The sequence below is a fragment of the Trichomycterus rosablanca genome, chromosome 9, assembly GCF_030014385.1.
Source record: "Trichomycterus rosablanca isolate fTriRos1 chromosome 9, fTriRos1.hap1, whole genome shotgun sequence".
NCBI lineage: Eukaryota > Metazoa > Chordata > Actinopteri > Siluriformes > Trichomycteridae > Trichomycterus > Trichomycterus rosablanca.
The window spans coordinates 5,533,035-5,560,828 of NC_085996.1; the positions used below are offsets into that span (position 1 = coordinate 5,533,035).

General features: G+C 39.9%; 2 protein-coding genes across 4 annotated transcripts in view; both read right to left on the reverse strand.

The window, feature by feature from the left end:
* Nucleotides 1–11,112: 11,112 nt before the first annotated feature.
* Nucleotides 11,113–11,936, reverse strand: LOC134319766 (claudin-20). The gene has a single exon (XM_063001016.1). It carries the CDS (start codon nt 11,934–11,936, stop codon nt 11,142–11,144), a length of 795 nt encoding a protein of 264 aa, XP_062857086.1. The 3' UTR covers nt 11,113–11,141.
* A 7,673-nt stretch (nt 11,937–19,609) lies between these two features.
* LOC134320372 (rho guanine nucleotide exchange factor TIAM2) overlaps nt 19,610–27,794 on the reverse strand; it is a 41,983-nt gene continuing 33,798 nt past the window's right edge. For all 3 annotated transcript variants that reach the window (XM_063001732.1, XM_063001731.1, XM_063001730.1), the window contains 11 exons: nt 26,579–26,767; nt 24,409–24,477; nt 24,182–24,307; nt 23,373–23,481; nt 23,108–23,287; nt 22,902–23,020; nt 22,689–22,797; nt 22,346–22,398; nt 21,730–21,820; nt 21,256–21,343; nt 19,610–20,428 (listed from right to left, as the gene is read on the reverse strand). In XM_063001732.1, coding sequence (XP_062857802.1) covers nt 19,945–20,428; nt 21,256–21,343; nt 21,730–21,820; nt 22,346–22,398; nt 22,689–22,797; nt 22,902–23,020; nt 23,108–23,287; nt 23,373–23,481; nt 24,182–24,307; nt 24,409–24,477; nt 26,579–26,767 — 1,617 coding nt within the window. In that variant the 3' untranslated portion in view covers nt 19,610–19,944. The remainder of the gene's footprint in view (nt 20,429–21,255; nt 21,344–21,729; nt 21,821–22,345; nt 22,399–22,688; nt 22,798–22,901; nt 23,021–23,107; nt 23,288–23,372; nt 23,482–24,181; nt 24,308–24,408; nt 24,478–26,578; nt 26,768–27,794) is intronic.

Sequence of the window (27,794 nt, forward strand, 5' to 3'; positions counted from 1 at the left end):
CTTCTTCCATCCCCATAATAATGATTAAACCCAAAAGCAGATCCGTCCTCGCTGCGACTCTGATCTCCACCGTCACGTCGTAAGTCGTGGTTCCGATGTTAGTCGAGTCGTCCCCGCTGCCGGAGCGATCCGCCCCCGTCTTGCACCACCGACGATCCTCCTTCACTCATTCGCACCCATCGCGCTCCCTCGGCTGCCCAAATTATTTCCCTTTTCCACCAAACTGGTGCTTTCCAAACTCCCCATTCACGACCTGATGTGTACTGGTGTTGGTCTTGGATCTCTCTTTGGTCCTGTTGGTAGGTTTGACTGAAGCTTTGCTGCTCTGGAGCTGTGTGATGATTATGAAGGTGGTGGTGGAGAGGAGGAGAAGGAGGGGGATCAACCATGGGATCAACATATTTTTCAACATTTTTACCTTTAGCTTTCACTACAAGACCTGTTTCCATGTTCGGACACCCAGTTGGGCACCCGTGCATCATATTAAAATGTAAAATTTGCACTGATAACAAATTTGTGGGTGGAAATGATGGCAGGAATGTGAAATTGCTTTGTATTGTTTTATGGTTTGTGCTACCAGAAACATCCAGGCGCTCTGAATAAATATATAAAGAATTAATTTACCTGCGTAGACCTGGAGCTGGTATGCACCTAGTTTAGTATTATATCTGAATAGAGAAAAGATCATTCATTCCTATAATTATGAATAAACACAAAGCTAGATCTACTCCCACTTACACACCAATTCTCACCATCGTTGATCGTGGTTCTGCTTTTAGTTTAGAAGTGCCATACGATCCACTACAGTTTGGACCACTGAGCATCCTACTTGTCACTTGCTGCCCCAAAATATTTACCTTTTTGTTATTTTGGATCTTTGCTGGATTTGTATAACCTAAAGTATTGCTGTGTAATGATTGTGAAGATGGTTTGGGAGAGAAGAATAAGGGGAAATAACCATTGGATGATATTTTTAAACGTTATTAACCTTATCATTTACTGCAAGACCCGCTTCCATGCTTGGGCACCCACAATTTTTACTAATGGTAGTCAGGTTGTATCTACCGGTCATTCAGTTCACCTCTGTTCTGTTCTGTTCTGTCCGGTTAACTGTACTATTTATTACGAAGATTGAGCTCAGGGTTCAGTACCTTCTCTACCACAGTGGTCGACATGGAACTTGTTAGGCTTCGTTGGTAGTGTAATAGTGCAGGGACTGTTTTCTTGGCACATATTGGGCCCCTAATACCAATTAAGCACTGTTAAAAATTCACAGCCTATCTTAGTGTGTTGCTAAACATGTGCATCCTTATATCGCCACCTTATACCGTCTGTAATATCTTATTCAAGAGGCTGTAACAAAGCTTAAGTCATCTTCAGATCTGTTTCACTGAACATCATTAAGCTTAGTGTGCAACAATTGCCTAACAGTCACCAGATCTGAATCTACGCAGTAAGGCAGATTTGTAATGTAGTAGAATGGATCATTAGCAGCATGTGCAGTTATTATGTGATGCAATAGTTTTATAGTACTGTACAAATCTAGAAGCAAAATCCTTAGCATAGTACAAAATGTCAGTGGAATTTTTCCAGCTTCTTGTGGAATCCATGGCACAAAGAGTCAAGGCTGTTCTGAGAGAAAAAAAATGGGGTTATTACATGATTACCCAATATTAGTATGGTATTTATAATATTACAATTCCAGTATTAATGCTTAATACCACCTAGTCTTGTTTATTTTCGTTATACTTACACGTTTAAGGAAGATTCAAGGAAAGCAAATTACCTTGATGAAAACTAACAAATCGGGCAGTAAACTGCGACATTAATCGAACCTGGGTTGCTGGATCTTTGCGACTTGTGCCAGTCACCACCGATTTTCCTGTTTTCCAACCGTGTGCAGGAGCAGTGTAAGGAAATACCTGACTAAAGACTGCCTCTTAGTGGAAAAGATATGTAGCACCTAACACATACAGTAGATGTTATTAACATCTATAACGAGTCTGTTACCCTTCCCTGATCTATACATATTAGAACTGTGCACTGTGAGGTTCGACCCTTGTACTTATAAACAATTAACAATTAAAAGGACCATGCAGTGATGCATGCTGAGTAAAGCACAGATAATAAAACGGATTCCTCCACTGGTTCATCATGAGGCTTAAAGCATTCTTTCATTCTCACTTTTTATAGTGGTTCTTGTCATCTACAGTCCTTTCACAGTTAGCAGCACCCCTGATAAAGATGAGTAAAATGGTTTTAAGAAATTCACATTTTGGTGAATTAGCTTAATCTTACATTGGAAAAAGTAATCCAAGACAAATGACCACCAGTTATTACCCCCCTCACATCTATACTTACTGCACAAACTCACTTTGCCAATAAACAGAGATTGGTTTGGTTGGAAAATACAGAGCATGGAATTTGAGACCATCCCTCCTTACAGAATCATTCCAGATTGTCCATGGTTTTGGGTCCTCTTTTATACTGATGGAGAGGTTTATCCTTGGATTTTAGCTACCAGCTATTTTTAAGGCTGTTGGACTCCAGCGTACCTTAATAAAAGGTATTATTTTCTAATGCAGGAACCTTTAAATAATGTAAATCTACCCGATTTGATTTACCTACCTGTGTGTGTGTGTGTGTGTGTGTGTGTGTGTGTGTGCGCATGTGCGTGTGTGTGTGTGTGTGTGTGTGTGTGTGTGTGTGTGTGTGTTTTTTTGTGTCTGCCCTGGGCTGAACTGGTGACCTGTCTGGGGTGTTTCCTCCTTTTTGTCCAATGAATCAGACCCACTGTGATCCTGACCAGGATAAAAAGGTGGTAAAACAGACAATGAATGAATGAATCAACCCAGGATTGGCTGACAAGTCGTCCAGGATGTCTGCACGGCATTGTGGCTTGGTGGGTAGCACTGTTGTTTCCAGCAAGAAGGTTCTGGGTTCAGTTTTCAGGAGAAGCGGTCTGTGTCCTTTCTGTGTGGAGTTTGCATGTTCTCCCCGTGTCTATGTGGTTTTCCTCCCACAGAACACAGACATGTTAGTGAGGTGAATTGAAGATATAAAACTTGGGCTCGATTTGTATGTCAACAAGTAAATACAGCATTTAATGATAAAAAAAACATCATAACAACAATCAACTTGGTAATATACAGTAACAGTAAATCAAAATAAAATTAATTACATGTTTTAATCACACTACTTGTGTTGTTAAATATAGTCAGTGGTCAGATCCAACACTGAGTAAGTGCTGCCCTCTACTGGACATTTGCAGCACGTACATTTAACTTTTCCACCACCTCCCTCCTTTGTGCCCCACACCAACCTTCTGGTCCTCTGGAAAAGGATTTCACAAGATATTGGAATGTGTCTGTGGGGATTTGTGCCAATTTGGTAAAAAAAAAAAAAGCATTTGTAAGGTCAGGCACTGACATGTCCCAATTTGTCCCTCTCTGTGCAGATCACTCAAGTTCTTCAGCACCATAGATAAATAGATAGATAAATAGACAGACAGACAGACAGACAGACAGACAGACAGATAGATAGATAGACAGATAAATGTACAGACAGACAGACAGACAGACAGACAGATAGATAGATAGATGTAAATATATAAGATATAAAAGATACAGCCACTGTTGGTCCCTTGAGGAAGGCCCTTAGCCCTCTCTGCTCCAGAGGCACCGTACAATGGCTGACCCTGCACTATGACCCCAGCTTCCAAACAGAAAGAATTTTGTTGTACTGTACACGTGTATATGTATATATGACAAATAAAGGCATACTACTCTATATAAAAGCTTCATTTATCCCTAAATGTTTAGATTTTTTAATAGTTTAAATACACAGATTCTAAATGCAATGGTTTTCCTGTCATTATATGAATTCTTTATAAACCAAATTTGACTTCTTATATATACACTGATCAGGCATAATATTATGACCACCTTCCTTATATTGTGTTGGTCCTCCTTTTGCTGCCCCACAAGCAACAAACTGTGCTGCACTGTGTATTCTGATACCTTTCTATCAGAACCAGCATGAACTTCTTCAGCACGTTGAGCTACAGTAGCTCGTCTGTTGGATCGGACCACACGGGCCAGTCTACGCTTCCCACGTGCATCAGTGAGCCTTGGCCGCCCATGACCCTGTCGCCGGTTTACCACTGTTCCTGACAGATACTGACCAATGCAGACCGGGACACACCCCACAAGAGCTGCAGTTTTGGAGATGCTCTGACCCAGTCGTCTAGACATCACAATTTGGCCAACGTCAAACACCCACTAACAGGTGCCGTGATGAAGAGATAATAAGTGTTATTCACTTCACCTGTCAGTGCTCATAATGTTATGCCTGGTCGGTGTATGTATATATACACTTATTAAACATATATATTATGAACATATGTTTAATAGATGTTTAATATTTATTAAATTATTATAAATTAACATTAATTATTTATCTTTTGTTTATTTTTTTTGTTTATATTGCAGTACCAACATTGTACTGTAATACTTACTTAATATTTCTTACGCACCTTGAGCCTATTTAATTGATCATTTTTAACTGAGTCTTTTATTTACTTAATTCTCTTTTCTGTTGTACCTTGAGCTGTTGTAATACTTGACTTTCCCTCTGGTATTAATAAAGTCTATCTATCTATCTATCTATCTATCTATCTATCTATCTATCTATCTATCTATCTATCTATCTATCTATCTATCTATCTATCTATCTACCTATCTATCTATGTTTAAATGTAATTTCTGCAGTTCTCACTGTCGAGGAAAACTATACATTTATTTAAATAATTCTTTGTTTTTTGTTTGCTTTAAATGGAGTTAAATAGAGCAAATAAAAATATGTGATGTTAGCATGATGCTCTATATCTATATTGGTATTGTAAGTTGCTATGGTTAAATATCTGCTTAATGCAATAAATGTAGTACAACATTGTAATGCTAAAATGACCATTTTTGGCCTGGTAATTAAGAATTAAATAATGTGCTTATTTTTGTTTTGTTTTTACCAATAGCCGTACGTGACGGTTCCTCTTTAATGCTCTTATCTACACATGCACATTGCAGAGGAACCAGCTGTGATAGAGGACAGCTGGAGTGATGAGAATCAGTTCATGCAGAAGGTGCAGTGTAAATGGATGGATCAGAAACCGGCAATGTCACTCCTATAAGACCTGATCAGCCGAGTGTGTAATGGAGTGTATTTGCTGCTTGGTTGGTTCACAGAGGGAGGGTACGGATCCTTATCTAGAGCAGCGCAACCCCCCTCAGGATCCTGCCAGCCTCGGCACTGCAGCCGTAACACACACTGCTGGTATCTGTAGTTACAATATGGAAAAAATCCTTTAATTGTACATTTTACCTTGTTAATTGTTCGATTTGTTTGTTAATTCAGTAAACAGTGTATAGGGTGGTGCAGTGGCCTATCATGCTAGTCTATCAGCACTGAGATCTGGGTTTAAATCTCGTTAAGTCTCTACACAGTGTTAGAAGAGAGGGTGGCAGAAGCCATGTGATGGATTGGAACCCTGTCTAGAGTATCCCTGCCCTGTGCCCAGTGTTCCCCAGTCAAACCAGACCTGCCACCACCCCTGATCTAATAATACAAATCAGAGAAGCACACAGGATCATCTCAGAGACACTGAACATACCCCAGAGCTTAGTTTAGTTCATCATGAAGTGGTCAAAAAAACCACAGCCTAATTGCCTAGGTCAGGGTGCCACTCCACAACAGTCAACAAATAGTTAATGTGACACCCAGTGGTCAGATGATCAACCAAATCTGAGGTGTAACATTACCTACCTACCTGAGAGAATTACAAAAATAGACATAAAAATCACTCACATTGATACAATAATTTTATTAAGACAAAAATGAGGGTCTGGGTGTCGGGAGAGTTTTTTAGGTTGCTGTAAATAACCTGTCACCCTGTTCTTGATGTCATCCATGCATCCATCACATTTTCCATTTCCACAAGAAGCTGGAGGTTGAAAAGAAAAGACAGAGACGGAATTTTCTAATCGTTGTTTATTCTTTAATCAGAACATCATCTCATCCACACAACAGAGCCCTTACGTGCGAGTTATTATTAAGCTATGAATGCACATAAATCACAATCCCTGATTTGCACCGGAACAGAAATGCAAGACTGAACAAAAGAAACAGAAGAAATTTACTATAAAACCACGACTGCCTGCAGGATGTCGTTTATGAGCTCTGAGTTGTTGCTGCTCGGCGTCATTTCATTTTGCGCCCACATGCGGAGAGAACCGAGCGAGGAAAGGACATGATTTAAGTACAGCGGTACCTTGTAACTCAAATCTTTGAAACTCAACGCGCTTTGTCGAGAATTTTATACCCTCAACGTGTTCAGTTTTTTTTTTTTAAATGTATTTATTTAATTTCAAATTAACAATGAACGGTCGCTTTGTTCGGCTGGAGCGGTGCCGTAAAACCTCCTCAAAGTGTGAATATGAGACAAATCTGCATTTGTGTGGGATAACCATCAGATCCAGTGTTACAGCTCCACATGTATCTGTGTTTATCTGGATTTTCCTCCCTGTTTCACTTTTAAACTTGTGTTACAGCTCAAGATTCTGAGAAATTGTGAGAATCAGAATCAGCTTTTTATTTCAGTGTTTTTATATTATATTGGTGTTATTTTTAGTGTATACATGTCAAAAACAACCCCATTATTTTACATACGCCTAAAATATATGCTGTTCCTGGGGACCATGAAACGCATTAACAGGTTTCCCAAACATCCTTATGGGAAGAATAAGAAGAAGAAGAGTAATTTATTAAATGGTTAAAACAGCCAGATGAATGTTTAAATCAGAAACAGAGAGGCAGCCCAACAACACTACACCTACTGTTAAGCATGGTGGTAATATTTACAGCACTTAAGCAGATGCTTTTATCCAAAGCGACTTACAGCTGTGACAGTATACTGTATAAGCAATTAAGGGTTTAGGTTCTTGCTCAAGGGCCCAACAATGGCAACCTGGGAGCGGTGAGGCTTGAACCAGCGATCTTTTGATTACTAGGCCAGCACCTTACCTGCTAGGCTACAACTGTCCTACGGGAGCCTATCCCAGCTTTTCACTGGGCGCAAGGCACACAGTAACACCCTGGACGGGGCGCCAGTCCATTGCAGGGCAGACACACATACACATTCACCTATAGGGCAATTCAGTGTCTCCAATTAACCTGGAACATGCAAACTCCGCATAGAAAGGACCCGGACCGCCCCGCCTGGAGATTGAACCCAGGACTTTCTTGCTATGAGGCGACAGTGCTACCCACCGAGCCACTGTGCCGCCCGCCAGTGGAATCGAATGGAATAAAAAGAAGAAAGATTTTTCAGCCCATGTTATTTTATGTTCTCTTTTTTCCTCCCAATTTAGTCGTTCCCAATTCCCTGACCTACTCTGTCACAGTGCCACCCACATAAAGACATAGCCCTTGATAAAATATTTAAAGGTGATATGGAGAATAAACATTCTCGCCTCTGGTGATATCCTGACCTGTTGTTAATGGTGTAAAATGGTTTTACTGATGGTGTAAACGGTCCAGTCGGGGACGTCCACGGGGGACGGAACACGTCAGGACGACGTCCGTCAAAACAGCATGTGCTGCGTTTCCCGTACCAAGGACAGGCGCTTACACAGACTGAAAATGATTGAGTGCAGGACCCCATTACCCCTGCAGCAGTGTGTGTGTGTGTGTGCATCTGTGTTCGTATGCTTTAAATGAGCAGTGTGCATCCAACCAGAGCGAAGCTAATGGGAAAGTAAAGAGCATCATTAGCTTAGATGATGATGCACTTCATTGTGTGTCACCTCCACACGACACCATGGAAAATACGGACGGGTCGTTCTAGCATCTCTTCACCGGATTCTTGATTTTTCTTTGTTCCACCTCACACGAGCAGATTTGATTTTGATGTTAAATAATCTAAAATCTTAATGATCTGTGTTATGTTTATATTACAGTTTAAAAATGTTTGTAAAATAATAATGAAATAATTTCTAATGAATACAGAGAGGCACAAATGTCTAAAACCACCACTAATATGCTGCTTTTTTCTTTATTTAAATAATTATTTCATAATATACTCACTCACTTTCTTAACCGCTTATCCAATTAGGGTCACAGGGGGTGCTGAAGCCTATCCCAGCTTTTCAATGGGCGCAAGGCACACAGTAACACCCTGGATGGGGTGCCAGTCCATCGCAGGGCACACACACACACACACACACACTCACCTATAGGGCAATTCAGTGTCTCCAATTAACCTGACTGCATGTTTTTGGACTGTGGGAGGAAACCGGAACTCCCGGAGGAAACACACACAGACACAAAGAGAACATGCAAAGGATTCGGACCGCCTCGCCAGGGGATTAAACCCAGGACCTTCTTGCTGTAAAGCGACAGTGCTACCCAACATGACACCCAATTTAACAATATAATATAATATAATATAATCCTAGTTCGAATCTCAGCTATGCTATTGCCAGATCAGGCGTCAACACGGACCTGATTGGTTACGTCCGAGTGGTGGGATAAACAGAGCACTACAATGGATTGGCTTCCTGTCCAGGGTATTCCTGTCTCAAACCTGGTGTTTCTTGGTGGAATTGGACCCACGGTGACCCTGACTAGGATAAAGCTTTTGATGAAAGTGAAATAAAAAAAAAAAAACATATATTGAAATCTGCCCTTATGAATGAAGAAATCAACACGATCACCTTCACAAATCTGCTCAGTTGCTTTTCTGTATTAAACAACATTAGATCAAATGTTAATGTTGCTTTTATGATTTTTTCCACAAAGCATGTCCTGTATAAATGGCATTTTACAGGCTGATCTTAATTTAAATGTTATATTTTATTTATTTAAACATATAGCCCTTTAAAACATATTTTCACATTGTTTAAATAATTTACATAGAATATTTTAACTATATTTATTCATGAATGAGAAATTAAACAGTGGCTGAAAGCATCTTGATCTTTTACCTTATTAAAAATACAGGATCTGTAAATATTCACTAGCAGTTTTTTTATATACCAGCATCACATCAGAAATAATAAGTAATGTTTTAGTTTTAGTTTTAAGGTCTTAAGGTAGCAAAATATCAAAATAAATACATCAATAATACCTAAAGTTTTGTGTAGCATATTAGCATCTGTCAGCTACACATTAGCAAATACAGTTAGAACAAAACAGCAGGCTGGCGAATTAGCAGCTAATAAACACGTTTTAAAATATAAACAGGGTTTTATTTTTTACATCCTATTTTTACATCGTGTTAAATGTTCCAAGAACATCTTTAATTCTAACTGTATGTGAAAACATCAGCATTTATAAACTGCTTGCCCCTGTGTTCTGTTCTGTGTGAGATTTCAGTATTAAAGTCTTGATTCACATTTTATAATATATTTATAATACAACGCGTCATTATATAATAGCCACAATTTTTTTGTTGGTAAATTAATTCCAAATAACAGTAGGATAGCAGAATGGCTAACTAGCTGCTAAAACAGCTTTTAAGTTTAATGGCATTTCAGTGTCATCTTATCTGGACTGTTTAGAAAACACAGAAGGAGGTTTTACATTCCGTACAAACATTCTCCATCATACATTCAGACATGTCAGTCATTCTGAACTGATCCATGTGCATTATAACACATCATAATAGGATCGTTGTACCATTGTGGTGGCAGACGGGGGACGATGTTTTAAATACTGTACTGGCATAATTAATATCACACCTGACATACAAAATAATGCAAATCTGTGTGTCCACTGTCAGTGTCAAATAAAATCTTTTTCTTAAAAGAAATAATGAAATACTGCAATGTAGTTATTTCATTTTAAAATTAAAAGCACCACCAGTGACAAAATATTTGTAACACGTTTTATCAAAATTTATAAGAAACATTTCACTTAATTTAATTTCAATTTATTTAACAGAAATACTTTGTAATTCTTATGTAATCTGTTTGTACGTTACATTGTTTGAAATAAAATCCTTCCTGTTTTATATATAGATATAATAATAATAATACATTTCTGTTTTAATAACACCACTAACATAAATCATGGATTATTAAAATATAATTTAATAATTGTGTAGTAAACAAGCAGGGCAGACAATAGTTCTGATGCATTTTAAAAATAATACATATAAATAATAATAATAATATATTAATAATAAAAACAAAAAGTTCAAAAAACATATATATAATATATAATAAATATATAAAACATATCTATAATATATAATCTATATGTAATATAATAAAAAATACAATATAAGGTAATAATGTATTATGATTATATTCATATAAATGTTATATTTAATAATAATAAATAAAACATAACAGCAATAAAATAATATTTAATTTGTTATTATATATTATATATGATATATTTGTTATATATAGTTATATATTTATTTATTATTGTTATTATATATATTTATTATTACGTATTAATAATTATAATAAATTTATATACATGTTTTTCATGCAAATCACCATTAAAAAAGTCTGATTTTATATATATATATATATATATATATCATAAATAATAAATATAATCAAAATAATCAAAAAATAAAACACGTCATGCAGGTCCACGTTTCCTGTGGTAGCTTTGTATTCTCGGCACATTTTTATGGCTTTAAAATTGTAAGCGAGCACTTGTCACCACAATGGTACCACGAATGAAACACCTGTAAGGCATTATGATTTTAGGATTTATAAAATGTGTTACCTATTTTCCTTGCTCAATTTTGAGCATTCGAATGATCTTAGCCATGCAGTTGATCAGGTAAAAGCTTTGGTATCATGTCTCTCACTCACATTCTGACATTCTTCAGATATTTGTGACCTTGCATTTAGTTTTTTAGTGGCAGCGACTGTTTAGCCTGAGGTTACACAAATCTCCCCGTGTTCAGGAAACACCTTCTCCTCCACTTACGCCAACGCTTGCGGTACATGAAAGCACTGGTGAGAGGGGTGGATAACATTGTGAGCGTCATCATGCCACATTTTCCTCCTCCTCGTAATCCACCACGCTCGAGTTTACTCCACAATCATTCCCTGAGATCGTTCTTACACGTAGTCCTGCAGGCTGTAGTGGACCTTGGCGCTCTGAGGACACTTTCGGGACGGCGAGTTGCACTGCTGTTCCTGTTCGAGTTTGAGTTTTTCCTGCGCTGGGTTCTCTTTGTGATGCTGCTCTTGGTCTTGCATGGACGGCTCCGTCTGGCTCTGCTGTTCTCTACGTTCCTGCTTTTGCTGCTTGTCGTTGTTGGATGAGCCGCAGTTCGTTGCGACGTCCCTTTTCCTGGGGCATGAGAGGCAAAAAATGACACCCCCGGCTAAGAAAAACCCAGCTGACACAAACGCCACATACACCGCTCCCCCCGGCTCATATTTTCCGCTTGGAGGAACTTTAGAGTCCATAAATGTGTTGATGACCTCATTGGTGAACCAGGATGCCGGTACAAGGCACAGGACTCCTGCGAGGACAAAACACGCCCCTGCGGATATTGCAGTTTGCACCTTGGAGCTTTGACTGCCCCCCCAATGGGTGCATTTAAGTCCCAGAGCTGCCAGCCAGAGCCCGAGAGTTGCCAGCAGGCAGGAAAGCACCATGGTAGTCCGGGCGGTCTGAAGATAGGCTGGCAATGCCAGGACAGAGTACTTAAGCGTGCAGCTAAAGACGCCAGAGCTGTACCAAGTGCAGTCCATCCAGAGGCCCTGCATCTGCGAGATAGCCGACATGATGTTGGAGCCCATGCTGATGCTCACCTTCCAGTTTGGAAGCAATGTGGCCGTGGTGGCACCAAGGACTCCTAGAAGTGCCAGGACAAACGCGAAAATCTGCATAGTGGACGAGGGCATGATAGACGCCTGGAATCTCCTCCTTGTCTCTTTCCTTACCTTTTTCGTTTTTGTTCCCTGTCTTTTGCCTTCCACCCTCGTCGCTCACCTTGCAGCGCCCCGTCCTTGCGCCGTCCCGGCTCCCTATCAGCACTGCTCAGGGCCAGATAATTTCCTCGGTGCGGGCTCCGCTGGGCTGCGATAAAGAGCGAAATGAGAATTGAACTGAGCAAGCAAGCGTGACGTCCTGACAGATGAGGCTCAGGGGCTGGTGCCTACGATGGTAGACTGTATTTTTCAGCTTTCAACATTTGTTCCCTCCCTCTCGCTCTCCCCTCTCTCTTTTTTAGGACATTAACACCCGCAGCCGGAACGCGTTTTACCCCTGCACCATCGTTTCGCCATGATTTTGAGTGCCTAATTATACCTTTCGGTTTGCGAAAGTAGCCCGAAGATGACGGGCGATCAGGGTTACGCCAATCTTCTTGTCAAAAAACGGCAGGTAAAATAACACCATTAAGAAATTGACTTTAGTATTTGGACAAGCCAGCGTGCTGTGTTATTGTATAGTTAATTGACTTTGTCCTTATCTCAGCCAGCCAGCCTGCACGAAAAAGCAAAATCGCCCGTTTTCTTTGTTCGCCTTCGCATTGCGGCTCTAATTCCAAGATAAAAGCTGGCACGCTGATAAACCCAACCACGTGTCGGCCATCTACGGACAATATTTATACTCACCTTCACGATGGCTTTCGTCATTCCACAATGCACCAAGCATCTCGCGATGATTTTACCCAAAGCCGGAGAGGAGCCATGTCTAGGAAAAAAAAAACAAGAAATGAAGGAAGCATATCTTCAGCACTGGTATTTTTATTTAAATAATAAAAATAAATAAATCAAAAGAATGTCAGGCATGTCTTTAAAAGCCCAGCCATGCTTTAAATGCAGAACTAAGCCAGTCTAAGTGTTTTAACCCTCCTTCACCTGAAGGTCGTTCATTCATAGATGCTCATGCGAGAGAGAAAAATCACACAATAAAAGCATTTCCTCACTGAGCACTGAGCAGCTGTCAGATAAGACTAGCAATTATACACCAGGAACCCTCCAAAAGAAAGAAACGTGTCTTTTGTCTCCGCATGTAGAGAGAAAATTACAGATAAAAGCTTGGAAACCCACTGAATCTGAGTCTTGATGAGAAAGTTTTGATTGTACACACTGGTGAAAGCCTGTGATTAAACTAATCCACAGCAATCACAGAAATCCTCAATTACTGCAGTAAAGGGGGGGGGGGGGGGCAACCCGGACCACCTGCATAGAGACACGCTGGAGGGGTAAAATCACACACAGACGTGGTCATCTCGACTACTGAAAAGTCCAGCTAGAAAAAAATACCATTTACACACTGAGTCTTAATTAGAGGTGGGTGCAGGGCCGGATTTAATGACCACCCCTAGATGTTTATACAGCAGTTTATTTATATTATCCATTATTTATATGCTACCTGATTTGAAAGGTGCTTCATAAAATACCCTCTTTCTCACAGCATTGTATTCCTTTTGCTCTGTGATGGACTGGCGAGCTGTCCGGGGTGGTTTCACCCAATGAATCAAACCCACCATGACCCTGACCAAGATAAAGCAGTGATTAAACAGACCCTAAATGAATGAATGTATTCCTTTTTTCTCGTACTCACATTTACATTAATTAATTCATTCAAGGTCTTGTTTTAACACACCCAATGCATCACAGTGCAGCGGTCATCCACCCCTTCAGACACAGCCAATCATGTCTGTATGTAGAGACCCGACTGGCCGACAGCACTGCTTGGGATTCGAACCCTGTATCCCAGAGGTAGTGGGCTAACATAATTTATCACATATCTCTCACATTTGGGCAGTTTAGGGATATTCGCCTTCTGATTTCTTTGTTAGTGTTTGTGATTGGTGACTTACTTATTACGTGTACATGGAACAGTACATGGAACAGTGGTCTTGTTGTCAATGTCAGGGAAAGAAAAACCCAAACTGTTTGTCTATGCTGTGAGGAATTGACTGAACCTTAAAAACAACATGGAACAAAGGTCTCCTGTCAAGGTATCAAAGAAAACCTACACAAATGTATTCCTAGAACCACTAGATGTAGTCAGCCAAAATATTTTATGCCATAGCGTTAAGGATAATCTAGATTAATCTAGGATAATCAGATGGAATGCCATGTCATTGGAAGCTGGGATATGCTTCCCAAATATCGAACATATAAATTGCTGTATTGTTTGTTTTTTTAAGACAAAGAAGTACACTATATGACCAGAAGTTTGTGGACACCTCAATATTAGCTTTGTCAAACATTCTATTCTAAATCCAGGGACGTTAATAAACATTCCCACCACCGTTAAGACTGTGTTTGGAAGCTGGGGTGAGAGCGCAGGGGCAGCCGTTATACAGCACCCCTCGAGTCGAGATGATTAGGGCTTTGCTCAAGGATTCAACAGTGACTGTGTGGCAAACCCGGGATTCAAACTCACAACCTTCCAGTCGGTAAATGCTACCACTGTCCCATGATGACTTAAATGATGACTTTTCACACCACATCTAAATTGCTGTATTGTTTGTTCTCTCATATAACTATATGACCAGAACTTTGTGGACACCTTAATGTTAGCTGGTCAAACAATCTATCCTATTCAAAACCTATGGGCATTTATATACATCCCTGCCCGCTTTATGGCTTTAACAGTCTCCACTCTTCTGGAAAGGTTTTCCCAAACATTTCCCCTCCCTTTTCAATAAAAAAAGCATTTGTGTGGTCAGGCAGTGATGTTGGGTAAAAACATTGCACTAATGCCAGTCCTGACCAGGACTTGACTTTCTTAATGCTGGTTTTCTTATGAGCAAATTCTAGCTGTGCACATAAGCAGGCACTGGAAACCTTGCTAGTTTTCCCACACAGAGTTCAGTACGGACTGAACTACAGTTCCTTACAAACCATACAGACAAAGGTCATCCCAATATTTAATCAGTCAATATTCTCCACAGACTGAAAAATGTCACATTCTGGTCTACATTCTACTCTTTTGAAAATAACATGGATCTGAAACAAAGCCTAAAAATAGAGGTTTAACTTCGTGTGAGGTAAAGTGAAAGTAAAGAAAGTTAATTACATGTTTTGAGTATTTCTCCTGTGAGATGCTACTAACAGTGAATTATCTTAAAACACTGTAGATTTAAAATGAAAGGTTAAACTAAGAGAAGCTTACTAAAACATTAAACACTAATTATATTTGGTAAAGCACGTTTACTGTTTACACATAAAAAGTGAATCCCAGGCTGTAGTGTCCAGCTGCATGGAAGGAAGCCAGACGTCTCGGGACTGTGCTGCTGCTGGTGTGTTTGGTCTGATGTTTGGAGATCGTGGGAAGAGACTCTGGGAACCGTCATATTTTTCACAGCGCTGTTTTTCCATCAACTCTGATTCCTTTAATACCTCAGGGACAATTCGTTTCCTGACCAGGAGAACATACAAATAATTTATAGTGAATTTCGAAGTCCAGAGACTTCTTCGCTGCATGATTTTTTGCACTCTTGATGGTGTAAAGTCACTCATGCTCCAGCAGCTTTGAGTATGATGAAGAGACCACTGTTCCATGTAGTTTTTAATGGAGAAAGTCAAACTAACTCCATTCATATACACTGATCAGCCATAACATTAAAACCACCTCCTTGTTTCTACACTCACTGTCCATTTTATCGGCTCTACTTACCATATAGAAGCACTTTGTAGTTCTACAATAACTGACTGTAGTCTATCTGTTTCTGTACATGCAAGCACCAAATTAATAAACAAAGTTTGCTGTTTGTACTTCAAAACATCAGACGTAACCTTCAGAACTTCAGTCTTTCAGAGAAAAAGAACATCACCCCCCCCCACACACACACAATATTCAGGTATGCTCAAAATGCCCCTCATTATACTGATAAAAAATATATTCACATATTCCACTCAATAGCTTTGCATAACGTTAGAATCCGTAAGTGTTCTCATCAGTGGTTTATATGACAGAAATGTTGTAGAATGGTACAAACCCCAGGGGGTAGATTTGGTCATGGGTATGGCCTTGGTCCTCAAAGACAAAAAATAAACAAAAATTAGTCTATCTGTACCAACCCGGGCCGGCACGGTGGCTCGGTGGGTAGCACTGTTGCCTCACAGCAAGAAGGTCCTGGGTTTGATCCCTAGGCATGGTGATCCGGGGTCCTTTCTGTGCGGAGTTTGCATGTTAGCATGTTCTCCCCGTGTCTGTGTGGGTTTCCTCCGGGAGCTCCGGTTTCCTCCCACAGTCCAAAAAACATGCAGTCAGGTTAATTGGAGACACTGAATTGCCCTATAGGTGAATGGGTGTGTGTATGTGTGCCTGCCCTGCGTTGGACTGGCGCCCTGTCCAGGGTGTTACTGTGTGCCTTGCACCCATTGAAAAGCTGCCATAGGCTCCATCAGCCCCACTCCCCTGAATGGATAAGCGGTTAAGAAAGTAAGTGAGTGAGTGTACCAACCTGAAAGCACTGTTCCAGTCCCCACTGTTCCCACACACCCAGGCTTGAGTACATTTATCTAGTGAGTCCAAAGCATGTCCGAGGGATGCCACACACATGCACACCAAAAGTCAGAAGCTCCTTCTAAAGTCCAGCAAGTTGTTCTCCAGCAAGGGATTCCTGTTTATAAGCATGTGATAGTTTGTAAAGACTGGACATCAGTGTGAAAGTCAGTCCACACTTCCCGGAGCTTTACTCACTCTGCTCTCTCCGAGCACCCTGCCTGTGGCGGTACTCGTAACATAAACACGCTGTTGATGTGGGAGTGAAGTGGGCTGGACTTACAATCCTCCACACTGTGTTACTGTGGCAACGCAGCCTCAACATCACCATCATCACGCTCATCATCATCGTCTCATTCCTGCACAGCTCAGACTGTCTTAAATATTCACTTATATCCAAAATACCCTAAAACATGGGTTAAATCCTTACTGATCACCGTGCATGATAGGTTTAGCATGTACTCCATGTATCTCTGTGGGTTTCCTATAGGTAGTCCAGTTTCCTTTAACATCAGAATCAGAATAAGATTTACTAGTTTACACAAACACAAGGAATTTGTTTCTGGCTGTTGGAATCTCTCTACTATATACAGACATTGTACAAGTTATTTAAACAAAAATGAACAGATATATAAAAAAAAGAGAAAAATAGCTGGAAATACATAAGAAAGTTTTGGGAATTAATAATAATAATAACAATAATAATAGTAATAATAATAATAATAATTACAAGCATCATACTACTAATTATAATAACAATAATAATAATAATACAAAATGTCATAATAATAATAATAATTGTTATTATTTTAAACATTATACGACTACTTCTAATAATAATAACAAATAAGAAATAATGTCATAATAATAAATATTATAATACTACTACTGCTACTTAATGCTGATAAATAATAATAATAATAAATATATGAATAAATATAAAAATAAATGTAATAATAATAATAAAAATAATAAATACACTACTAATTATAATATATAAGAATACATATAATAATGTCATAATAATATAATAAAAATTATTATTATACTTCTGCTACTACTACTACTACTACTACTACTACTACTACTACTAATAATAATAATAATAATAAATATAATACTGCTGCTACTACCAATAATAATAATAAATAAAAATAAATATAATAATGTCATAATAATAATAATAATTATAATAATTACAAACATTATACTACTAATTATAATAACAATAATAATAATTATTATTATTATAAACATTATACGACTACTTCTAATAACAATAACAAATAAGAATTATTGTCATAATAATACATATTATAATACTACTACTGCTACTACTAATAATAATAATAATAATATGAATAAATATAAAAGTAATGTAATAATAATAATGATAATATGAATAAATATAAAAGTAATGTAGTAATAATAATAATAATAATAATATGAATAAATATAAAAGTCATGTAATAATAATAATAATAATTTTAAATGTTTCAAAACTTAATATAAACAAACTGAGTTAAACTGACTCCATGTAAATGTTCGTGAATATGGAATAATATTTTTAGAAAGCTCATGATCAGGTGTCTATAAACGTTTGTTCAGTTTTATTTTCTTGCAATAGAAGTGTATTTAACTCAAATGTTGAGAGTTCTTTTACATTCTTAGCTAATTACCCTCAAACAGGTTTTTGTGACCTTTTAACCATCCTTGCCAGGGGTGCAAATAATTCTTGAGCTGATTGAATATGATAATTAGAATTATTTTTATGTGTGCATGGTAAAATCATCACGTTTTTACAGTCGAGAGGCCACATTGTTCTGTTGTTCAGTGGATACATTTACACCCACTCTCCTCCATCTGAAAAGGTGACATCCATCATGTGGCACAACGAGGTGGTATAAATATTCACCCTCCCACACAGCCGCCATTAATGTCACCCACTTAAGTTCTGAACAAAGGAGCAGCTCGAGACGAGAGCCGACCACACCACTCGTTTCACTTCTCTCCTCGCTCTGAATATTTAAGTATTATGCACTTTTATTTCTGTTCACTTTACACCCACTTCACATCTCCACACACAGTTAATACATGAATATATGAATCTATAAAGAATATAAATACACTGTATGACCAAAAGTGTTTGGATACCCGACCAAAAGCTTGTTGCACATCTCATTTGAAAAAGAGGCTTCTCACAAGACTTTGAAGTATGTCTGTGGGAATTTGTGACCAGTACAAAGATGGAACCATCCTGAACTCCAGCTCAACATTCTTTGAGTCTCCTGCCTTCCCTTACAGGCTCATAATCACTCGGCCTGCACTCGTTATATCATAATTACACACGGGTTCATGCACACTAGTTGATTATGATTATAGAGCCTCTTTATTTAAATCTTTATTATTTTTATGGTATAAGAAAAATCTGAACCTTTTGGAATGATAGTAAAGAGTTCACGTAAACTGCCAAAGAATTTGCAAAAAAACATACAAATACAAAAACAAATAATAAAAAACAGCCTATGGGAGGAAAGCATTTATATATGATGGACTGAAATTAACACCCAGGTAAAACCAACCAATCACAGGAAAGAGTGTGTTAACAGGAGCAGAAAGCTGTGACCAAATATGGAAAGCTGGTAACAAGAAGCAGGTGAAGGTGATCAGCACAAAACTTAATAGGCACAGGAAATAATGACCAAATAAGGAAAGTGAGACTAAAGGAAATCCATATAAGGACAGTGGACTGTGAAAAGGGTCAAAAAGAAAGACTAAATATGGAGCGTGATAGAAATCAAAACCTGTTAAGATAATAGATAGACAGATAGATAGACAGACAGACAGACAGGTAGACAGACAGACAGACAGATAGATAGATTATTAACCCTGAAGGAAATTAAGGCCTCAGTAGCAAGTTACATAGATCAAAAGTAATAGTACACACTCTAAAGACTCACATTATACAAACAAGTACCTGCATAATCACACCGTAGTCACATCGTACCTGCAGATGTGACAGAACCATCAAACAAAAACAGCGAGACGATGTTAAAAAGGAAGAAAAAAGATTTTATTAAATATTACAATTAAAAAATTGGTCCCAGTACAGAATATATCAACATTTACAAATAAATTATACAAAAGTACAGTACAAAAGAGGTGTATTTTAAGAGGTACTTTAGATAGAGTAACAACAAATGCACGTATTTCAAACATTTAACTTATTTAGAAAAGGTTTTGTTTACAGAATTGTCTTGTTCAAGTTTGTAAGCAATAAATCAAGCTGTTCTAGTCCTGAACTGAGAAAAGCTTTTGTCAAAAAAAGGTACAAATATAGACACCATATTCACAAACCACAAATCTACCAGTCCATAAAAAGGCAGTAATCCCGAAAGGCACCTTCTGACCTCTGTACCCAAACCCGGCACATTTTCCCATCTACACCGTGGGCACAACAACATTTTGGATGCCCATCACTGTATCGTAGAAGCAGCCCTCGTTTACTGCGGAGTTCAGACTCTGCTCGCTGTAATCCCTCACCAGCAAAGATCCCAGATCCACACTGGACGTTTCCTCCATTGTGGTCATGTGAGCGGTTCTCCCGCGCCCAGCTTCCCGCGACACATCCTCTGCGAAACTCAGTCTCTGTAGCTGAGCCTCCAGCGAGCTGGTGAGGGAGCTCAGCCGGGCGCTCGTGTTCCTGCCGGGTTCTGAACGAGTGTCCCCACCGAGCGTTCCGGCCTCTTCCGGGTCGAGCGGATTCGGCTGAAGCCTCTTGGTCCAGGATCTGCTCCTCACGGCCGTTTGGTGGTTCCTCCTGGGGAATGTCAGGTTGTGTGTCTCAGCCGGGGCGAATCGTTTGGGGTTTTCTCTGAGCACAGAGCGGAGCGCCTTCACCACGTTCACCATGTTCTCTAGATTACTGTAGATAACAGAGAAAACAAATGTCAGTTAAGCTGAAGCTAACTGGACAAGATTGTTTATCCCAGAAGGAGTAATTAACCAATCCAGCGTCCAGGTTAGACTTGGTTCATTCTTAGTACTCGTTTAACTGCAGGATTGGTTTTACTGTTAATGTCACAGCTTGATGTCTTTCACACAATGGTGCCTCTCAACAGCAGTTTATCAGGTTCAGGTTGTACTTTTTTACAAAATAACGTGGTATAACAATCCCAGGATAACATGAGGTCAAAAATATACATACAACTATAGGTGGAATCTTCTTGAAATCTATCAGTCAGTTGGGCGTCTACACAGACATGACTGGCTATGTACGAGGGGGGTAGTGACCAAAGATGGGACAGACCACCTAGGTCTTTCATCTCAATCAGCCGCTTTTGATTTTGATTGCCATCAACATACTTCTGGCATAACTGTGGTTGGAACTGTGGTTGACCACTCACTAATAGACAGAAAGGCCATTCTGACCCAGAACTACCTGGATTCAAGGATGTTATGGAAAACTTAACACACTAATATCACCATGCCTCACAGTAAGTACAGGGCTGTTGGGTTTGATTGCCACACCCTTTTTGATTGCCATACCCTTTAAAGTAAAATTATGTAATGATCCAAAAGATGGTGAACAAATAAACATGTCCACATTTTGCCTGAATGATTTGTTTAAACAGCTTTAAATCTGTTGCCTGTCCTGATACAACCCTCCTATTTCTATCTGGGCTTGAGACCAGCACTGAGAGTGCACTGATTAAGTGATGTGACATGCACTGTAGTGATGTAGTCGTTTACCTGCTGCAGAGCTGAAAGACCGTCTCTGGTCGTCCTTCGACTTCTGATTTGGTGTGAACCAGCTCCCAAAGACAAGGGTTCTCAGATCCTGGAAGAGCAGAGAAAAAAAACCATCTTGTTAAATTATTTACACTTGATGTAATTAGATTTTAAGCTCTCAAGTGGTGCAGCGCTGTATTTCGCTAGCCCATCACCAGTGTGAGACCCGGGTTTGAATCTCAGTAATGCAATCGACCGGCGAGGGGACAACACACACTGGATGTGATTGGCTGTGTCTAAGGGGGGTGAATGAAGCCCTGCGATGGGCTGGCAACCTGTCCTTATATATTTGATCAGACACACAAAAAGGCTTCAAGTGTCATGAAAACGTCATGCCATGACAAAATAGCTTATATATTTTTAAACTAAGTATATTTTAACAAGAACAGTAGTAAGTGTAAACACATTTTAAACAAAACAATGAAATTAACAGACCTGCTGAGTTTCCAGGTCGGATCTGTAGAGACGATGCAGGGATGAGCCAGCGAAATTTGAAAGGATCCAAATCGGCAGAGCGGTACGGCGTCTACATGAACAGCGAAAACAAACAAACGAAAAACGTTCATTTAAGTACGAGGGCTCACTTTTGTACACAGTCACTTTCTGATGCTTCTTTCCAGCATCGTACCAACTTTTTAATGCCATCAGAAAAATACGTTTTTGGTTGAGCATGTAGCCACTGATGCAGCACTGCTTTTACATCATCATCACATGAAAATCTTCTTCCCCTTAAAGCTTCCTTGAGCGCCCAAAAAGGTGGAAATCAGATGGAGCTAAATCCGGACTATAAGCATCTCTCAGTCTCTCAGACACGACCGATTCCTCCTCCTCCACCCTCACCGCTTATAACCACAATATCAAGATCCACTGTACATTTGTTTTTTTGCGGTCATTCCTGTATTTAGGTGTTGCCACTGTAGATCATTCTGGTCAGCAGACCTGATTTGGCTCAGATTTTATATCGGATGCCCTTTCGGACACAACCCTCCTTATTGCATAAAACAATAATGTTACAGCTAATTAATATTTACAGAATGTTAAGCAGACTCACCATCCTCTTCTTCATCTTCTCTCGATACACCAAAATAACAGCTCGCTTAAAAACTGTGAGGAACAAGAGAAAAAAATACGTTTTCATTGGTTTCTAAACCCGAGTCATTTATCACCAGCTTGTGTCAGAAAAGTGTGATTTATATTTATTTATTAGGATTAATTAGGAGAAAACCCATACAGACATGGGGAGAACATGCAAACTCCACACAAAAATTACCCAAACTGCTCCACATAGGAATCGAACCCTGGACTTTCTTGCTGTAAGGTGACAGTGCTACCCACCAAGCTAAACTTTAATTGGATTTGATTTAATTCTATACGAGTGTGTGAATCATACTCACTGAAGACGGTGAGCTCCGGATCCTTCCTCATCCGCCCCAGCGAGGTCATGGGGTTGAGCCAGAGAGCCGAGCTGTGGAGGATGAACTCTCCCATCGAGATCTCCGTCACCTGAACCCCAAACACACCACACTTACAACACACGTTTACATTTTCCACATATTATGTATAATGAAAATATTGATGCTAATAATATTAATGTAGCAGGTACACACCTCCTTCTCATTCCTGCTCTGCTCCGCCACCAGCTGGTCAAACACGGCGCCGTAATCTTCATAGATCTTCTGCATTTCGTTGATATGACTGGCCACCTTCTCCATGGCCCTCAGCGCCTCTGTGACAGTGCAAACACGCTGGGATTAAGAACACGCCAAACAGTGATGCTTCACAGTGTGTGAGGTTCCTGTGAGGTGTTCCGTACCTGTGAGGTGACGGTGCTCCTCGCTCTCGGGGTCGGTGAGAGACGCGAGCTCCCTCAGGAGCAGCGGGTATTTCAGGACTCTCTGTACGGGTTTGATGAGGTAGGACTCCAGCGTGGACGAGTGCTGTTTGGTAAGGTTCCTCTCCTCCAGGAACTCTTTAAAAGCTCGGTCTGTCTTCGCTGGACGACACAGAAAAACATGAATAACGTCTCACGTTTTTGTTCCGGGTGAAACCGACCCGGTCAAGGATGCAGAGTCTTTTACCTCGTTCTAGAACTTTCTGCACTTTGATGTGGTTGGCACAGAAGCCGCTGTAGAGCTTGAAGTGGTCGGCGTAGTACAGAAAAGACCCACCGAGAGAGGAGAGCAGCTTCTGGAGTGGCAGAAGGAGCACAGAAATTCATCAAGGATGAAAACGAAAGCGTGTTTCGTACACTGTGTGATCAAAAGTATTCGGACACCTGACCATGAGCTCATTTTGAAATAGAGACGTCCAATTTTAAAACAATTAGTATTAAAATAGAGCGACATCAGTTAGATCATTTCAGCTGTTCTGAGAAGACTTCTTACAGGAATTTGAAGTATGTCTGTGGGAATTTGTGCCCATTTAGTCAAATGAACATTTCTAAGGTTGCCCAAGAAAGCCTCAATTTAGTATTAGTATTAAATTAGAGTGACCTCTGTGTGATCATTTCAGCTAGAACAACAGCCACAGGAATTTGAAATATGTCTATGGGGATTTGTGCACATACAGTCAAAACGGCATTTGTATGATTGGTCAAGAAAGCCTCAGTTCATGGTCCAGTTCATTCCAGAGTCGAGGTTTAGGACACTGGAGGTTCTTGCTTTTGTGCACAGGGGTACAGTCATACTCTACTGGAACAGGATAGAGCCTTCCCTAATCTGTTGCTGCACAGCCAGAGGCTTATAATCCCCTCTAATAATTAATGTATTACACCTGTTAGCAATTGTTGTGGCTGAAACACATGAATTCAATCATTCAAAGGGGTGTCCCAATACTTTTGTCCATATATCGCATGTCTGTGTACCTGTTATGTGTAATTCTGAATTACCTTGAGCTCCTCTGGTGTCTGGTGTGCCGTGAAATCCGGAGACAAGCCGGCCTTCTCCTCCAGCGTCTGCAAAAACACTCTCTGGAAGTCCAGCATTTCCGGCAGGCTGCCAAATAAAGACTCCATCTAACAAGAATTAAGAGATTACAGAAAATTTTCAGCACTTGAACGCACCCTCATAAACTCTCTATATTTCATGTTTCTGAAGAACCCATAAAGATACTCACCTCACCCCGACTGAGAAATGTCTCGTTCTCTAAGGGCTTCAGATAGATCTCAAATAAACATCCCAGGTCCTGAATAACACACACACACATTTATTTAGTTATTTTTTGTCTTCTTTAGACTTCTCCAGTATTAAGGAGTCCCCACAGTAGATACCAGACGCCGGACGCCCTTCCTCACCCAACCCTCCTATTTCTATCCAGGTTTGGGGCTTTTTCGACCATCCCTCCTGTCGGACATTAGCCAATCATATCCGTGCAGATGCCCAACCCAACCATCTAAAGGCACTGCTGAGATTTGAACCCTGGATCCTCGGATCAGGAAGGGCATCCAGCACAAGACCAGAATGATCTGCCTGTTGGCCCCACAGAGTAAATAAACCTATAAAGTCTGTAATAAATCAAGGTTTCGGAGCCAACAAATGCTCTAATCACTGATTATAAATAGTCGTGGGTCCCGTAACTCTCTGTTTGGGAGGGTAGATAAAAAAAAACCTGAATTATTTACTGCACAATCATAAAAACAAACCCTAAAAACAAAATCCTTCAAAATCTCATGTAGGATGTGTGATACAAGCTTCACTGAGAGAGCCGGTCATTCTGCGTGTACTTCTCTCTGTTGACATCTGCTGTTAAAGCGGTGGAATTGCATGTTATAAGTCACAAGCTTTGGGCTTTAAACATCATCAACCTTGTAATTTAGGTGAACATGGCTGTACTCATCTAAAATAACATGGAACATTGGTTGCTTTTCCAAGGTTGTGAAGAAAACCTAAATTTCACCTCATGCTAAAAGGATCAGATGCAACCAAGAGCTGAAAACAGGTGACACGATCAACGCCACAGGTTTAGAGGCTGCTGTGCAAAAAAGCAGCTCATCACGTGGACAAAGTGGGTCCTTTACTGCATGGCAAAGATACCACTGTTTCAGGTATGTACTTCTACATCCTGGTAGTCAAACTAGCCTTTTTCAGAATCAGAATCTTTATTGTTCGCCAAGTACCAGATGTACAAGGAATTTCTTTTGGTGCAGGTGTCAACATACATACATCAAGTTATGAACGATAATAGAAAAGAAACACTATATATAAACATAGAATAAAAAATATAGCAGTGACATGAACAGTACAGCATCAGGCATTGTGAAATGAAGATGTACAGTACAGTACACTGACAGACTTTAAGATAAAAAAATAGAAAAGGTATGTTTTATATAAACATAGAATAAAATAAACTATATAGCAGCGACATGAACAGTACTGCATCAAAGTGTGCAATGAATGTGTTTTTAAAATCCACAATGACTTCACTTTTCTTTTATTAGCCGCTTATACTAATCAGGGTCCCGGTGGGTGCTGGAGCCTATCCCGGCTCTCAATAGGTGCAGGAAACACAGAAATACCCTAGACAGGGCACCAGTCCATCACAGGGCAGATACACTAACACATTTACACCTCAACACTCACACATACACACACAAACACACACAAACACACATAAATACACACACACACACACACACACACAAACACCCATAAATACACACACACAAACACACATAAATACACACACACACACACAAACACACATAAATACACTGACACAAACACCCATACACACACACAAACACCCATACACACACACACAAACACACACACACACACACAAACACACATAAATACACACACACACACACACACACACACACAAACACCCATAAATACACACACACAAACACACATAAATACACACACACACACACAAACACACATAAATACACTGACACAAACACCCATACACACACACAAACACCCATACACACACACACAAACACCCATACATACACACACAAACATCCATACACACACACACAAACACACATACATACACACACACCCAAACACACACACACACACACACCTAAGGGCAATTTCTGTATCTCCAATTAACCCGACTGCACGTCTTTGGACTGTGGGAGGAAACCGGAGCTCCCGGAGGAAATCCACATAGTAAGGACCCGGACCGCTCCAACTGGGAATCGAACCCAGGACCTTGTTGCTCTGAGGCAACAGTGCTACAGAAAACAACCAGTTGCAGAAATAATTGAAATCCTATCCCTGCTTTCACACAGACGACCCTTCAGCGAGACATTAAGAATTTAAAACTGTCCTACCTTGACGTAGGACTTCTCAGTGTGCACCAGCTCCTGAATGACCTTGCGCAGTCTCTCTGTAATAGTTAGGTGACGTGGGCTGCCGCCGGCAGTGCCAGCGTTGGTGGAATACGGGTTTCTATAACCCTCGACTGTCAGGCTGGTATTTCCGGGGCAGGGTTGGTACAGCGGGCATGCGTGCTCTGTACTCTGTAAATAAAAGGGAAGAGGTGCAGGGTAAGACTGCGCCTTTTGATTGTTTTTATTTTTCTCTGTTTATGAAGGTGAAATCAGGATGAGAATCTGAGAATTACACTCCAATGAGGATTATAATAATCTCAATAAACACCATTTAGAATGGATTAAAACGTTTGTTGTAAGGCAGACCTTCTTATTTATTCTCTTTTGATAATAAATGAGCACAAACTCCCACAGACACATTTAAAAATCTTGAGAAAAATCTTTCCAGAGGAATGGAGGCTGTTACAGCTGCAAAGTTAGGGCTGGTTTTGAAAAAGCTAATGATCTGGTGTCCACATACGTTTGACCAAGCAGTGTATGTATTTATAAGAGCCCGGTCCTGTCTGTATCTAGCCGTTAGCTAGTCGGTCAGCTATTAGAGATATAAGGTGGTTTGCATTTTCATGACATTCCTGTCCATTTAATTAGGAAACGTTTTTGTTGGACAAATTAGACCACATGTCCCAAGACTTGAGGTCAAGCTGATGATGTAAACAATGAGAATGAGTTAGCGGGGTGTTATCTCACAGAAACACACTCCACATTTAAAACACCATGAAAAAACACACACACTACAGAGAGTCCAGCCATTTATCATCATAATCTCTCCTGTCTGATGGTAATGAAGTGCTGATGAATTGATGAATCCCCCGAGGAGCCGATCTAAAGCCGTTCTCAACACAACCAAAGATTCTGACATTTTATGTATAAAGCTGCTTGGTCAAATAGAATACACAAGTATTCAAAAGTATTCGGACGCCTGACTATGAGCTCGAAATGGTACTGAAATAGTGACGTCTGTGTGATCTTTTCAGCTAGAACAACATCCACTCTTCTGAGTAGGCTTCTCACAACACTTTGAAGAATGTCTGTGGGAATCTATGCCAATTCAGTCAATACATTTCTGCATTTCCGTGGCTGGGCACTGTTGCCGGTCAAGAAAGCCTCAACTAATGTTCCAGTTCATTCTAAACGTGTTCAGAATTCAATTATTATC